The following is a 16,616-nucleotide window of genomic DNA, read 5'->3' as shown; positions in this document are numbered from 1 at the left end:
ATCAGCCCTGCATGTGGATGTCCCAGGTTCAATTCCTGGTCAGGGCACACAGGAAAAGTGACCATCTGCTTTTCCACCACTCTCCCTCTTCCTTCTCTCTCTCTTCTCCTTCCGCAGCCATGGCTCTGTTGGAGCAAGTTGGCCCCGGGAGCTGAGGATGGCTCCATGGCTTGGCCTCAGGCGCTAAAATAGCTCAGTTGCCAAGCAATGGAGCAACATCCCAGATGGGCAGAGCATTGTCAGGTAGGGAGGCTTGCCGGTGGATCTCAGTTGGAGTGCATGTGGGAGTCTGTCTCTCTGTCTCCTAGCTTCTCGCTTAAGAAAAATAAAAAAGGAGAACCTATTATGCTCTTCACTGTCAGTATGGTTTTCTTTTTTTTATTTTTTATTTTTCCACTGATTTTTGAGAGAGAGATAGGAAAGGAGGGAGGAAGGAAAGAGAAAGAGAGAAGCATCAATTTGTTGTTTAACTTAGTTCCATTTAATTGTGTACTTATTGATCCCTTCTCCTACATGGCCTTGCTGTCAACCCACGACCTCTGGCTCACTGGGTTTACACTTTATCCTCTGAGCCACCTGGCCAGGGCCTGTCAGTATGTTTTATTGCAAGGGTGCTGTTGGGTTCTGTGTCTGTGAAAGTTAATGTTTGATTATCTTGAAATGTGGCCTGTAGCTTTATTTTGAAAGCAACTAAATATTTTAGAGTTCAACAGCCAAAAGTTGAAATATATTTGTGCATGTTCCATGGGTCAATGTAGCTGCTGTGCTTTGCTGCATTAACAAGTGCAACTTAAATCATTAGCTCAGTGTTTTTTTACTCGTACAGTACAGTGATGACGACGAAATCAATGGAGTGACACAAGGTGATAGACTTCGGGCCCTGAAAAGCAGAAGACAATCAAAAACAAACACTATCCCCCTCACGTGAGTCCGGTTTCCTGTGTGGCTGATTCTATGCAGTACGTGTATGAGGTCCTTCACGAGCATTATGTCCTGTATGTTTTCTCCACAGTTGCATGTCCATTATGCCACTTTGAAGTGATTACTAAGTTATCTTAAATTGAGGGGTGTTGCCTAAGACGCTCTTTCTTGGGTATCCTTTGTTATCTCCGTCTTCAATCTAGCCTAACAGAACACAAAGCTATTCTCAGGGTTACTTGTCACCCCTTTTGTCAATTTAAAGAGAGACGAGGACTGAGTAGGTACAAGGTGTGTCTTGATCAGAGAAACTCGTAGCCCTGAGAAGGCAGGGGAATTTTGTTCACAAAGCGTTCTTAACACTCCTCTGTTGCTAGTGCTTTTTATAGTGTTTAGGGGCAAAGGAAAAAAAAGTAAAAAGTCTCTGCAGTTAGTCACATAACAATGTGCAGGAGGTGAGGTGCAGGTTAAGCTGCAGAAACATCTTCTCTGCAAGTTCTGAGGTAGCACAGGCCCAGTTGGCATGGTCCTATCTAGCGTCCTTGGTAAATCTTCAAGGAAGCCTGGGGCAGGTGTCTCCCAGGAACACATGGGACCTGGCTTCTGGGAATTGTCTGGGAAAAGACTCCCTGCTTTCTTGGGATACAAAGTAAAGATTCAAGATTGGTGAAGTAAGTTTCAAATTAATTTATAGGCCTGACTTTTCACAGTAAATCTTGTGGCTAGGCTTTTTTAAACAACTATTCTGATTTAAACTTCCCTAATTTCAGGTTCCTCACCAATGTAAGCTTTCCCCAACATTCCTGAGAAGGTAAACTTGTCACTACATTTCAAAGTAAGGCCAGGGAGCCATGAAGAGAGGCTAGCAAGCAGGTTAACTGTATCCTAACCCTTACATATCTCCTCCTCATTACAACGAACAGTTACCATTACTGAAGCCGAGTTTCTCTCCTTCGGGCTCCCCTGTCGTCACCACACTAGCCTGTGCATAGCAGAGCAGTGTTAGGAGTGTTTTTTTCTCCTGGCATAATCTCTGTGACATTCTCATGAGTATGACACCTGATGTAAACCAAAGAAAAATAGATTTGTCCTTAATTATTAAAAATTGTGAATTTCTTTAGATTCACTAGTACATTACAGGTAGTTTTTTTTTTAAGCGAGAGAAAAGAGACAGGAAGGGAGAGAGATGAGAAGCATCAATTCTTTGTTGCAGTTCTTTAGTTGTTCATTGATTGCTTTCTCATATGTGCCTTGACTGGGGGCTCCAGCAGAGCCAGTGACCCCTTACTCAAACCAGAGACCTTTGGGCTCAAGCCAGAGACTATGGGGTCATGTCTGTCATCCCAAGCTTAAGCCAGCAACCCCACGCTCAAGCTGGTGAGCCTGTGCCCAAGCCGGCAACATCAGGTTTTGAACCTGGGTCCTCAACATCTCAGGCCGATGCTCTATTCACTGCACCACTGCCTCATCAAGTGATATTTTTCTTTTTTAAAGATGGTATAGAATTTAACCAGTGATGACATGGTGGCTGAAAGTCATTTTATTACTTTAGTGCAGCAATAGATTAAACTATCTTAATATTGATTTTTTTGTTTGAGGAATTATTTTCAAGTTCCAGAGGGTTTATCATGAGGATAGGAGTTTTGTAGTCAATGAGTGTGTGTCTCTCTGCTTGTACTTGCTTGTGTAAGTGGTAGTTTGGATTCAGTCTCATGGTACATCCAGTAGGGTTTTAAAAAAATATATAGAATCAAAAACTTGTCCGTTGTACATTTTTTCCAGAGTATTCCTTGGTAGAGGCTTCCACCTGTGGCATTGAATTTCTTACTTCCAGTAGCCTCCCCCAGTCATTGTGGGGTACAGATTTCTAGCTCCCTCCCCTTTTTGTGTGTTGGAGATAGGTCATTTATTCAGTAAGCATCTTGTAGAATGGTGTGAACGAATAACATAATGAGTGTTCATGCCAAGAAGAGCAACCTCCTTTTAGTTAGAAGTGGCTCTTCACTGGTGGTTCCCCATAGTCTGTAATTCTAAAGTAAAATTACCATATTTCCCCATGTATAAGACGCCCCTGTGTATAAGATGCACCTTAATTTTGGGGCACGAAATTTGAAAAAGAAGTGTATTGCATAAAGTTATTGAACTCAAGTTTTATTCATCATAAAATTCATAGAACTCCTCATCACTATCAAAACTCCCATCCATTACCTTGTCCTCATTTGTGTCTGATGACAAATCACTGTCTTCAACAATAAATGCAAGAAAAAAAATTGACAACCACTGTATAAGATGCACCCAGTTTTTAGGCCCCAAATTTTTTGAAAAAGTGTGCATTTTATATATGGGGAAATATGGTACATCTAAGGATGTATTGTTGAGGGCCTCCGCCTTGGGACGTTCTTAAAAGATCCAAAGAAAATAATAAGGTTTCCAATATTAAGTGCCATGTGAATGGAAGGTATGGGTATTGATCATAGGTATTAATTAAGCATTGTCTTTGGAGTGGTGCATTGATCAACGAGAATGCTGTGAGACAGGTGCGTTTAATGTAATGTATTTAATTCTAAGTGCCGGTTTGTTTTTAATTTTATTAGGAGTCCTTATTTAAAGCCTTAATTGTTATTTTTATTTTGAAACATTATAGCGCCTCCAGATAATTATTATGAAGCCAGTTTTAGGCATAATGGAGGAAACAGGCAATGCCCAAAGTAGTTTCTCAAATTTCAGTCTCCTTGGGGAGCTTGTTAAGTGCAGCTCATGGTCAGTGGGTCTGGGGTACAGACGGCATTTCTTGCAAGCTTCAGGTGTTGCAGATGCAGGAACTATACTTAGTAAGTCCTAGAAAATGGATGATTTTGTGGGTTTTTCATTGTGTCCGGGTGTGTTTTGTTTTTGTATTCGGGGGAGGGGGTGTTTGTTTGGTTTTTGTTTGTTTAAGAATCTGCTGCATCAACAGCTTATCACCTTTTGTTCAAAAGTCAGGTTGGGAGTCGGGATGGCAGTTCTGCTTAGTTAAAAGTTATTAAACACGGCTTACTGGAACTTTTCTTCTTACCGAGTCTGCTACCTTGTGAATACGTTTTCTAGAGTTAAGATTGATGCTCTTTTCTAGAACAGTTGAGGCTATAAATGGCTCTCTCAGGACTGATAGGTTTGTGATAATAGAAAAGAAAACAACAAGGGAAGACAAATTCTGTTGATTGAAACCAGGAGACACTAGATGCCATTGCATTCACCTTGGTGTTCCAGGCTCCTGGGAGGAAAGCTGAATGTGCTCAGAGGGGGGGAGGAAGGACCCGCCTCAGCACTGTCATTTGTGTAGTTACCTAGTTACCCCCTCCTTGTCCCTAAAAGGAATAAAGGACCCTGGCCCTTTACTCTGAAGCACTCTTGGAGGAAATTAAAACCAAGTCAAATGGTAAAAATTAAAAAAAAAAAAATGTTATTAGAAAACAACCAGATCAGGATCCTCTTTAATTGTAATTCTAAAAATAATAGAATACGGGGGTCCTTGGGTTACAACGCAGTTACGTTCCTACGACAGTGACGTAACTTGAATTTTGGGGTAAGTTGAAACACCCTAGCCTAAGTCACTTACCTATCCTAACACAGTTGTAAAATCATAATCTAGAACACAAAAACACAAACAGCTGCGTAATTGTGTATTCTTCTGCCACGGGCAACCAAATTAGTTCGCCCATAGCTTCTGTAAGTACAATGCTAATGGCGAAAAGCCGAAACACTCACATCTTAGTTTTTTTTAGGTTCTATGGGAGTGAGAGTTGTAAACTTGAAACATCTTATGTGGAGACTGTTGTAACCCAAGGACCCCTGTGAATCCCAAACAACCCGCCTTTCATACACACCTTTAACAAACTTGTAAGCCACCCTTTTAAAGGAAAAGGCAATATTTAAAGTTCTTCCAAGCTGTTAATTGTGTGTCCAACCCTGGGGAGGATTTTAGGTTGGTCTCAGCACATTTCCCTTCCTCCTTTACAACTTTCTGAAGCCTTCTTTGCTATTAAAATCATCTCTTTTTCTGCTCTTGTTTGTAGCTCTTTGGGCCCTAGCAAAGGAGGTCAATTGGAGATTTTCATTCCCTTCCAAGTCGTTATTTTAGAAATAAAAGCCCCCTGAGAATTTCCAACAACAGGTTAGATTGAGAAATCTACATTCAGTTCCTGCCTTTCCATTGTGACTCACCTGTCACCTGGGGCAAGTTATTTTTCTTCGCTGTTGGAACTTGGGTCCGAATGAAAGTACCTGTAATAAGGAAAGTTAGTGAAAAATATGTTAAGCACTGGCAATTCTGAAAAGTAAGTGATAGTATATAAAATACCATTGCAATTATTGGTTTCTATTGTATAGTCAATATCTGGGGGAAATGAAAATCATTAGAAATTGTAAAATAGTCATTTTCTCAGAAAGCCTGTCTGATCCTGACTACCATGAAGACATTAAATGACTTAGCACCATGTCCTCGAAGTGACCATCAGGAGCGATGGCAAGTATGTTAATTGTCTGTGCTCAGGTAGAATTGGTGGATTGTATAACTCCATCTGTGCTGCTGGTCTTTCTGCATATGGATCATTTCTGCTAGGTTTGCTGTGATTAAAGGAAATGCTTCATGAAGAGGGCAAGTGTATCCCTCATGGGACTATGTGAAAATATAGATGTAATTAGCCTTGAAAAGCCTTTATTCCCCCTTAACAGTAGTGTAGATGGGTGTGATTTTCATCATTGGAAAAGAATTCATCTGCCGAGAGCTTTACTAGAGGAACAAATAAAAATCTATCAAGCAGACACCTGGATGTTGAGACCATTGTTCCTTTAAGATAACTGTTAAATCAGTAACTACAAATGGAAACTGCAGCGGGCAGAGAGTTTGGTAGTGTTCCAAGGTCACTTACTATATTCTGTGTAAATATTAAGCCCCTGTAATCTTAACATATAGTGGATTTGTGATATATGTATACACACATAGTTTTTATTGGAGGAGTAAATGAGCTAATGCAAGTTAGATTTGATTTCACACCTGGCACACAGTGTTCGGTGGTTAAGATGACAAAGACAGTGATAAAGAAGGCATAGTAAGCCAGGTGAGTCAAAGCAAATACCCAGTAGAGCCTTTTGTGTTTGGTCCCAGATGTGTCTGGGTGACCATTTGGAAATGCAGTAGTTGGAAGTAGCTACCACCCTCCCAACTGTGAGCAGAGTTCCTTTCTCACTGCCTAAAGCTAGACCAGTGGATTAAAAACCACCAAGCTGCAAGCCCTGTTTGGTTGCATGAGGAGAATGAGTGAGGAAGACAACAACTAAGGAAATATATATAGTACAGCAGGTCCTCGACTAATGTTATTTTGATCAATAATAACCTTGAGGAGATAGATGCCTTAGGAAATTAGCTTCTGTTACTATTAATTAGTCTGTGGTACAGCTGATTTTGTTCTGTGTTGTTCTGCACAAAGTTGCAGAGCCATCGATGATGTTAGGTGAGGACTTACTGTCTTGTACATAAGGGGAAGTGTTCTTCATTTCACGTTGTCTGGAGTGGGCTGTCCTTCTGTCTTTCTTGTTTTCAAAATATGCGATTTGCCTAAACTCCTGGATGGTGCTGTTTAGGCCGCACTGAAGTGAGGTCAGGTCTGCTGCACTGCTCTGTTTATAATTGTGCCTCCATAGATATGGTGGTAGTTACCAGTGCAGGGCCTTTTTTAGTTTGTGTTGGTTTTTTGCCTCCTTTTTCTCTCTGGTTTGGGTTAGGTTTTTTTTGTGTACCTATCTTGTACTTTTTTAAAGAATTTCAACCCTATAACAGCAACTCTGATTTCGTATCATACATTTCCAATTAACATGGGATGGGAGCAGTTCTCAAACTAGAGATTGGGTCTATTCTTTTGTTACCAAATATCAAATCAGTTTAATCCTGAAGACAGCATATTTTCCCCCAACATGAAATGGCACAACTCCACCCTTGCTCCCCAACCTTCTGTGTCATTCCAGGGTGTCTAAAATTTGCATGTGGCTTTATTTATTTATTATTTTATTTTGGCTCCCCGATTTGAACATCTGTTCTTTCCCCTTCACCCCTTTCCAGATGTTCCCTAGCTGTGCTGACCTCTGCACTGTGTAGTGTTGTCATCTGGTGGATTGTTTGTGACTACATCCTTCCCATCCTGCTATTCTGTCTCGATGGTTTAAGAGCACAGTAGCCCCAGGACCCTTTGACAGGTAGCTGCTGTGTAAGTGTTCCATCCCACTCCCCCCGCCCCAGGGCTCCCTCTGCCGCCCCTGTGCTTCTCCTGGTGCATGCTTTCCTCACTGTCAGCTCTCCTAGCTTTATTGATTTGCCTTTTTTTCAAAGATTCCTTTTTTGAAATTTCTTAATCAATGGGGTGGTGGTGCGGGACGGGAGGTCTTCACTATTCTTGTCACACAAAGGATATTAAAAACAACACCCTTTGCATTTTTTAAGTTGTCCTTACTCTTAACATATTTTTTGAAATAGCAATTTAAAAATTCCTGGACAAGCTTCTTTTCCCCACCAGAAACATTTAGTGAGTTTGGGATAATTTAGGGTGCTTTTCTTTCAATCAATGGCCTGTACAACTTTCCTCTGGTTTTCTAGAGTAAGTATCTTTAGTATATACCCTTTCCAATGTAGCAAAAGTCATTTTCCCACTGATTTGACTTTGTCGCCAGGAGTTGCCGTGTCTCCTCGGGCCCTGGCCGTGTACACAGCCTGCTCTGGGCAGGCAGCAGCTTCCCTCGGAAGTCCTCAGTCTTGACTTTGTAGAATTTTATCCCCCCTCCTCATTTCACTTCCTCCCCCTTACAGTAAAGTACAGTTTTTGAAACTCTTGATGTTAAACAGGAGGAAAGCAGAAAAACCTGGAGTCCTCTGTTTAAGTTTGTGTTTCTGCATGACCATCGCTGCTCCTCACTCCAGCTTTCCTGAAAGTAACCAAAATGCCTTTATTAGGTTAATATAGACAGAAATTGTATTCTGTTGATATCCTTCATCGTTAAATGACTACCTTAACAGCAAATAGACTTCTTTTCTGCAGAAGAATGTGGCAAGAAGCTCCCCCGAGGGACATCAGAGTCAAGACCAGAAGCACGGGAAGGAGGGTGTGCCCTGTGAGGCTGCGCTGACCACTGCCCTTCCCTGTCCAGGCTGCTTTTCTTCTTCTTCTTCTTTTTTTTGTTTTTGTTTTGTTTCCTGAAAGTTTTTTTCTTTAACTCATGCTTGAAGAATTTCTTTTCTTGTTCTGACTTGGACTTGGGAGTTATAGAGAAATACAGAAGTTCCTTCTTGGACCTCCTTCTGGTGCAATTCTGTGGCAGCCCGCGCTGGTGCTTTGTGTTTCCAATGAGGGTCTTCAGATGGCTAGAAAAGATGATGAAATCTAGCAGGCTTCATTCCATCAAAATTAAGGAAAAGCTGCTTAACATGTTTCTATTTATGACATTTTCTTGAATATCTTGTGAAACACAGACTTAACGCTTAGGATGATATACTGTATTTCCAGTACACATTAGGTATTTTTTCCTTTATTTCTCTTAGTAAGCTTAGATTTCCTGATACTCTGATGTGAGAACATCACGTCCTGTGTAGATTTATTCTTCTCAGTCTGTTCACAGTGGCAGTGCTGTCTTGAATAGGTGGGCTCCCAGATGGGTGGATGTGCTGCTAATAATACTTAGGTGCTTTTATAATTATATTATTTTTCCTAGGGAAAGTTTTAAATTAGTCCATCAGTTTCTTTTCACTATTAGCCCCAAAGCAGAGTATTCAATTTAGCCTGATTGATTAATTTGGAATTTACGGGAACAGAAGTTTTCAACAGTAACGATGCAAACAAGTATAATCCTTATAGTTGTCTTTAGAGGTGATTGATTACCCATGGGCAGCGCCACTGGGTTTGCCTCTGTTGGCCTGATAGGTTAGTAGATGACAGGTCTGGAGGTGACATGCCTGCTGAGTCAGACTGTTTTAGTGGGAAAGCTGTGTCTGCAGGTTGCAGGCCTCAGGCCCGTCATTTTGAAAGCTTGTTTTGTATCAGTGGTTAGCAACCGTGTAAATAGTGCATAGTTGCTCTGGTGGAGTCTTTTCTTGGAATTGAGTGTTCACAGCATTTTGTGGCTTGATAGGTGATAGATCTGACTTCTCATTGTCGCTGTGCTGTATGCCTCAAGTTGCAGACACATTGTATCCAAAGTCTGGGACTAGGGGGGCTCAGAAGGGCTGCAGAGAGGAAAGGGAACTGCAATGTGGGCAAGAGGTAAGAAGTAGGGCTGAGGCCCTGGCTGGTTGGCTAAGTGGTAGTGTTGGCCAGGTGTGTGGAAGTCCCGGGTTCGTTTTCCGGCCAGGGCACACAGGAGAAGCGCCCATTTGCTTCTCCACCCTTCCCTCTCTCCTTTCTCTCTGTCTCTCTTCCCCTTCCACAGCCAAGGCTCCATTGGAGCAAAAGTTGGTCTGGCTGCTGAGGATGGCTCCATGGCCTCTCAGGCACCAGAATGGTTCGATTGCAATGAAGCAACACCCCAGATGGGCAAAGCATCACCCCCTAGTCTGCATACCGGGTGGATCCCAGTCAGGTGCATGTGGGAGTTTGCCTTCCCGCTTCTCACTGCAGAAACATCCCTCCCCCCCCCCCAAAAAAAAAAAAAAGTAGAGCTGAGGATTCTTCCAGGGAAAGCTGGAAGGGAGAAAATACATATACTGACCATTGCTCTGCAGAGCCGTGTGATGGGCACAGTTTGCACGGTAGGGGATGGTGCCTTTCCACTTGGCTTGTGGCAGAGTTTGCCAGCTTATCCCAGCTTATCAGGGGTTACCTGTAAGATAGCCCAGGTAATATCTAAGTTGGGTTTTTTCATACTTTATTGGTGTGTAATCTACAGATGTAATAACTGCTCTGTTGTTTCTACAAATAACTAGTGACCTGAATCTTTATTAGTGCAATGCGTTCCAGATGTGTCATGCTCTGGTGTTCAAATTTCAACATAAATTATTAACTATTAATATTATTAGTATATTTACATTAATTATTTGCACAATTTTATACTTTAAAATACCTTTAAAAATGTTTTCTATCAGCCTAATTTTTTAAAAACATGTTGACTTGAGAAGGTGAGAAAGAAACATTGATTTGTTCCAGTGCATTCATTGGTTGCTTTTTGTATGTGCCCTGATTAGAGATCGAACCCTCAACCTTGGCATATCAGGACGATGCTCTAACCAACTAAGCTACCTGGCCAGGGCAAACCTAAAATTTGATTTAGCAGTAATTTCTTATCTTGAATAGTACTTACACATTTCAGTATAGTTAATTTAAGAAATCAGATCTAAATTTCCCAAGTAGGCAATGAATTGGCTCTTATTTTTCCTCATATTAATGATTTTACAGTGTTGTACTTATCTATACTTGTGCCCAGAGTGACCTCCTGTGAAAAGTAGGTGTGGTATTTCAAAAACAAGCCAGCAGAGGTCTCGTTTTCTCCGCTTGTGGAAGGGGAGAGAGACATCACACGGGCTGCATGCGCTGCACCTGGGCTTCACAGATGGCAGCGGAAACATCCCTGGCTGGTTTTCGTTGTTTTTTCTTTATGAAAAATTCTAGGTTCAGATCTTTCACAGAGAATACTATCTCCCCCTCATTTTATGTAATAAATCCTTGTTTTCAAGGGTAGGATTCATATGCCAAGGCAGTTGGTGTCTTGAATCGCGCAACTGTGTCATCTGCATATACTCTTTCTGTCTTGTTAGAACATTCAACATTTAGGATGATAAAACTTTGTGGGAAATCCTGAGACCAGCTTTGGCTTTGGATCAGTTTCCCTCTGTGAGGTGGAAGGCTTTCAGAAATCCCACTTGGATAAAGCAAAGGAGCTGGGACAGCAGCCCTCCCTCGGTCTCCACGTCCCCCCTCCCCCAGGCGTCCCCCCTCCCCCAGACAGCTGGAAGACCTCTGGCCTCCAGCGTTCCGCTCTGTTACCATACAGCCCATTGTTTTTTTAGTGATGGGAAGTTAGCATTTTGCTGAATATTTTTTTAGTGCTTTGGATAATACTACTAAGATTATAGGAATGTATTAATTTAATTTATACTACATTCAAGGACCTGGCTTTGGTTATTAACATATTTGGTGGTAATGCAGGCATAGGAAGTAGGACTACTAGTTTGTTGTAATAGCTTCTATTTACTCTTATGAGCTGGGTTCAAGCCAGTTGTTATGAGCTGTCTAATCCCTTTATATTTGAATATGACAGGAAGAAGCTTTTTTAAATCAGTGGTCTTTCTTACAGAGAAATTAGAGTATATAAATGTGTGTGCATACATTTTAGCATTTCAGTCATTATCTGGGTGAAGAAAAGAACTGCATATAAAATCTTATGATTTTTTTGCTGTTTTCCTTGGGACAATTGAATGAAGAATTTAAAAATACCCTCCACTTACTCTCAGTTCTAATTCATGAATTTGCCTCTGGGGTAACTTACTCCCATACACATCTTTCCCTGAGGTTTTTAGAGTTTAATTAAATCAAGTGTCACAAAATTTAAGCAGTTTCACTTTCTTGTTAGTGGTACTTGGTGATTTATTGATAGTAACTAGTTGTAATCCAGACAAAACTGAAATTTTGCTTGAACATGTTTTTAAAATTTGAAATGTTATATAAAATTGGTATTGATTCAGGGTTTATTGCCCTTATTCTCAGCTCAGAGGAATGAATATTGTATAGATATTTATATTCACGTTCTTTAGAATTGAAGGGATTAAAATGATTTGTTTTATATGACTGGAATTCTGAGAATCACTTTTAATTTGGGACACCAAGATTTGTTTCACTGATTGACTTCTTTGTTGTGGGAATTGTTGAAAATGCCACATCTTTCATTTTCTAGAAACAAAGTACTCATTACCTTTGTTGTAACCTTCATAGGGAAATGAGATGCTTCATTTCAAAAGACCTCGGTGTAAAAATATTTCAGGTTTTGGCAAGTGCATCTATTGAAAGTCCTATCAATTCTCCATCAACTAATTTGCACTAAGGTGCATAAAGGCCTTCTTGTGTCAAGTGTTTGAAAGTTGTTTCAGTTAATATAATCTTATTTTTTTCCAACTGTTTTCAGAGTAATTCTTCAGTCCAGTGTTCAGAGTTGTAAAACATCTGAACCTAACATTTCTGGCAGTGCAGGCATTACTAAGAGAACCACCAGATCTGCTTCGAGAAAAAGCAGTTTTAAAAGGTGAGAAAAGAATCCTTCTCTTCTGTAAAGTTCTAAGCATTGGTTTTCCAGTTTAATCTTCTGGAGATAGAAATGAAGATAGGAAAAAGCAGAGTCCCTGTGATAGGAAACTAATCAAATGTGTTTGATTTGTTCATCACCTGAGAAAATCTGGACCATTTTAATGCAGGCTTTCGCTTTTAGTTTTGTTTTTCAAAGATGATTCTCAACCCGAGAGATGTGATCTCGGGATCATAATATGGCAAAGTTGAGACTGCTATATATGTAAGTTCTTCGTTAAGAATTTCCAGAGCTCTCTGTCAGGACTGGAGGAAAGCTTCCTGTGTATCAGATACAGCATAATTGTTGGAGAATTCGCTGCAAGTAAGTGTGATGGTGGAAATACGTGAACTCTAGTAAGTCTGTGTCCTTTTTTTTAACCTCGGACCTGACCTTGGCCAAAGTTCACACCAGGTGGTGGGGCGTGTTCTCTCATTTCACTTTGAGTCCTGCAGCTTCCACGTCCTTCATTTTATAAAGGGAGAAAATGGGCATATTCTATGACCAAATCTATTACTCACTGTTATCTTTGGATATTTGCCATGAACTGAAGGCAAGATTTTATTTTTAACATATTCTAAAAACAGATCCCTCTTGAGGGATGAGCACATAACCCACATACTGTCATCTCAGGGGTGGAAAGTAGGCACCCTTAGCGTGTCTGTGTCTTTGCCAGGAGGTGGCAACCAGCGTGGTCCTGGACGAGGCCCTGCACTCTGAGTACAGGGAATCTCTACTAGACCATAGGCGGCCGGGAGATGACCCGGGCCAGACTTTAATAAAACGTCCATCACAAATTTTTGTGCTTCTCTTTAATTCTACCCCCCACCCTCCTACCCCGTATCTTTGAGGTTTGGGCCTACGGTGCTGGTCCTCCGTGCTGAGTGAGCTCGGGTGAGACCCCGGCAGCCTGCATCCCGAGGGACTCCCCAACAAACCAGAGAGCTCCATGTGTTTTGCTTTTTTAAGAAACTGTTCAGTTCTGCCATTTTTCCTCTTTGATGGTTCCTTTTTATGGCTTTACTACATACTTTTACTTAACGAGAAATGTGATTATGCCCCAGTACAAGTGTTTGAGAATTGGGCATTGACTCATGATTTTAGGATTTTAAATTTTTCATTAGAAAGATACCAAATATTCATACTAATTCCACTTGAGAAAAAATATTCGAGCAATACTGAAAAATCAAATACTTAGGTACATTATAACATAAAACCAGAATGTTATTTTTAACAGAAAGAGGAAACAGTCTAAAGATTGATGAATTCTACCAAATGAATCTAGTCATATTTTTAAAGAAAATTTAGTGCTCTGAATAAATGCTACTGAAGCAATACATAAAAAAACCCTATACATACTTGTTATGAAGTATTACCCTAATTTTGTAAATGTACAGTATACTTTGTGTGTATAGAAATGTATAGATGTATAAATATTTGTTTATAAATATAAATGTATGTATTTCCATATAGGTATTGAAATAAGATAAAGGAAAATATGCTATAATATTAACAGTTCAGATGGTAGGACTCTTGGGGATTTTCTTTTAATCATTTTCTTTTTCCCCCCAACTTATCTACAATAAATGGAGTGAAATAGGAATATTAACTTTGACACTTTTAGGCGAATTAAACTACTAAAAATTCAAAGAAGAAGCCTGTTGTTGCTGATAGCCAGGCATGTTTTGCATGGACTTAACCTTTTTAGGTGTAGTTGCTCAGGCTCCTGTTGTGGTCTCGTGCACCTTGCACGTCTAATCTGCTTTCTGCTTTTCTGGATCGAGCTCTTCAGGTTTCAGAGGAGTAGCGTCCTGGAGCCGGGCAGGGTGTGCCCAGTCGCACCCTGTTTCCTGAGGGGCGTGGCCCTGCGGCAGCTTTTCCATCTAGGTCTTGGCTAGTGATCTGAGCTCGTGCTTCTTTCTCTACAGAGGTGCTTCCTGTGCAGAGAGCATCTCCCTAGGGTCCCTGGACCAGGTGCTCTGTGGTGTCTGAAGTCAAGTTTAGACTGAATATGCTTGAGTAAATATTGAAATGGCCCAGAGCAGTTTCCAGGCACTGGGGATAGTGCTGAAAAGCAAAAAGGCTTCTTCGAATTTTCCGAAATGGACTTTCAGAGATTGGAAAGGACAAAGAAGTAAACTTTGTTATCTTAGAGTTAAAGGCATTTGATAGTATGTTTAACCACTTCCCCTTTTGTGCAGGGTCACCTTTGCTTCCTTTGGGGCTTTGGCCTGTGGTCACATGTGACATCACCTTGTGAGCCACCTACAGCTCACAAAAGAAAGAAAAGCATTATGTACCAGCCCCACTCCCTGCTTCTGGGAAAGAGTGGGCGTTGAGGCAGCCAAGTCATAGCTTGTATCCTACTGAGTTGTGTTGATTTCTGATGAAGGAATTAACACATTTGTGCATAATCTGATTCAAGCAAAATAATATGAACTAAAATCATTCAGTAATTTTAAACTGGGCTAGAACTCTTTTCTTTAAATAACAACACACAAAAAAATAGAATACCCTTTCAGTGTGCGCTCATCACTGCCTGCAAGGCTCCAGGGCTGCGGTGTGCTGTCACTCCTGTCTGAAGACTTCTCTCTTGCAGGTTTATGTTGTTCACACGTGTCATCATCATTGTCATCATCTCCATTGTGTTGTAGGAACTTGACCTTTTCTTTTCATGTTCCGTTCTGTCAGAGGCTTCTGGGATGTAGACCTCACCTAAACTCTTTTTCTGATGATACAGCTTTCTTAATTTTTGACAGTTTACTGAGATGCTCTACAACTTTGGAGATTTTTCCCACAAACATGTTGCAAGAACATATATTTAACACCGAAAAAATATGAGCATTGCCATAAGCCTTTGTTAGGAAAGAAATACCACCTAATTTGTCCCATGGCAGCTGGTTGGTTGTTCCCTCATGTTTACACTGAACGTAGGCCACATCTTGCCCCAGGTCTTGTGTGCCACGCTCTAGGATGGCGGCCACGGCCGTTCCTGCGGTGCATGGTGAGCAGGTCGCCCCAGTGCCAGGGGTTCTGTGTGGTCCCTTCCACATCCCCTTCCTGAATGGGAAGAAGTAAATGCAAGCACGTTTACATCTCCTACTTGTTAGAGCTAGAAACCCATTTAATGTTTCTCTTTTAAGAATTAATAAACCAAGTGAAGACTTGGCCTGTTTTCCAGTGTTCTCACATTACCTCTCTGGGGGCTCTCTGAGAGGGAGTCTGGTGCTGCCGTGTGCCTCTGATTGAGGGCTGCCTCACGGCTCCTGTTGGGCTCCTTTGGGCCCACACTCCCCTGTGCCTGTTTCCGTCAGCGTGTGCTCTTTCTTTGTGGTGGTTCCCCCTCCATTGTTTTAAAAAACACACATATTGTAACTTCATTGCTTCTTCTCAGAAAACTGTCATATATTTAGAGTTTTTTTTATTCCAGGTTGCATCACTGGGGATCATTACTTTCTGCTCCACCTGCCAAAACTACCTAATGTCCGTTGCTTTGGGGGATCTTGTTCCTAAGGACTCATACTGTGAGGGCTCATTACCTGGCCTCTGAAACCACGAGTCCCTTCGCCAGCCCCGCCTTTGGGAGTAGCCACATTTAGGACTTCTGATGTCTTCTCATTTTGTGATCCTTGCCATCATCATAACTGTCACTGCTACTTGTCGGCTAGAGTCTCAGATCGCAGTGACTGTCCTGTTACTTCTGGACTTTCATTTCTCATTGCCATCATCTCCAAAAGCACACAAGTGTAGAAGCCCCAGAATGTTGTATTGAATATTCTTTTTTTTAAAATGCTGGTTACCTCTGATCTTTTAGACTACTAATCTCCCTTTGAAATTCCAGACACTTTCCCTTTTGTGAACTGACCTGGACTGTCATGCCCAGTTCTCTGTTGAAGTCTCCAAGAGCCCCAGGGTGGCTTTCAGAGGAGCTGCTGTGGTCGACAGTCACCGTCACTCCAGTGAGGGTCACCTACAGGGTGGAACTAGGTTTTCTGACTCTTTTTCTTTTGCTTTAGTTTTTTTTCTCTGAAAGACACTGTTTAGTTGACAGTGTGGCGTGGTCAATGGCAGGAAGAAACTAGGGCTGTAGGGTAAGGCTCCGTGGAGGGACGGGTTTCCTGGGTCTCGGCCGCAGCCTGTCCGCTAAATTGGAAACTGCTTGAGACACCAGGGCTCTTTCTGTGACCGAATTCTGGCTTTGGAAATAATCAAATAACACCTCTTATCTTTTCGTTCTTTCTGCTTCTCCTGCAGCCTGGGTCCTCAGAGGGAAGGAAGGAAAAGGAATGCTTTGCAGCCAATGCCCTTAGCGGCATTATGGTACTCGCTTTGCCCTGCTGCTTCCGTGCGCCCTCCTCCTCCTCCTCCTCCTCCTTTTTATTTTGTTGTTATTTTTTTTATCTTTT

General features: G+C 41.5%; 1 protein-coding gene across 13 annotated transcripts in view; it reads left to right on the top strand.

The window, feature by feature from the left end:
• CDC14B (cell division cycle 14B) overlaps window positions 1-16,616 on the top strand; it is a 113,186-nt gene that overhangs the window by 82,818 nt on the left and 13,752 nt on the right. For 5 of the 13 annotated variants that reach the window (XM_066368314.1, XM_066368313.1, XM_066368321.1 and 2 more), the window contains exons 12-13: window positions 827-924; window positions 12,055-12,171. In XM_066368314.1, coding sequence (XP_066224411.1) covers window positions 827-924; window positions 12,055-12,171 — 215 coding nt within the window. Of the gene's footprint in view, window positions 1-826; window positions 925-7,015; window positions 7,161-12,054; window positions 12,172-16,616 lie in introns of those variants that run through there. The other 8 variants (XM_066368318.1, XM_066368315.1, XM_066368324.1 and 5 more) reach the window with 5 other exon arrangements.

Source organism: Saccopteryx leptura, chromosome 2 (genome assembly GCF_036850995.1).
Source record: "Saccopteryx leptura isolate mSacLep1 chromosome 2, mSacLep1_pri_phased_curated, whole genome shotgun sequence".
Taxonomy (NCBI): Eukaryota; Metazoa; Chordata; class Mammalia; order Chiroptera; family Emballonuridae; genus Saccopteryx; species Saccopteryx leptura.
This window is presented reverse-complemented; position numbering and strand designations above follow the sequence as displayed.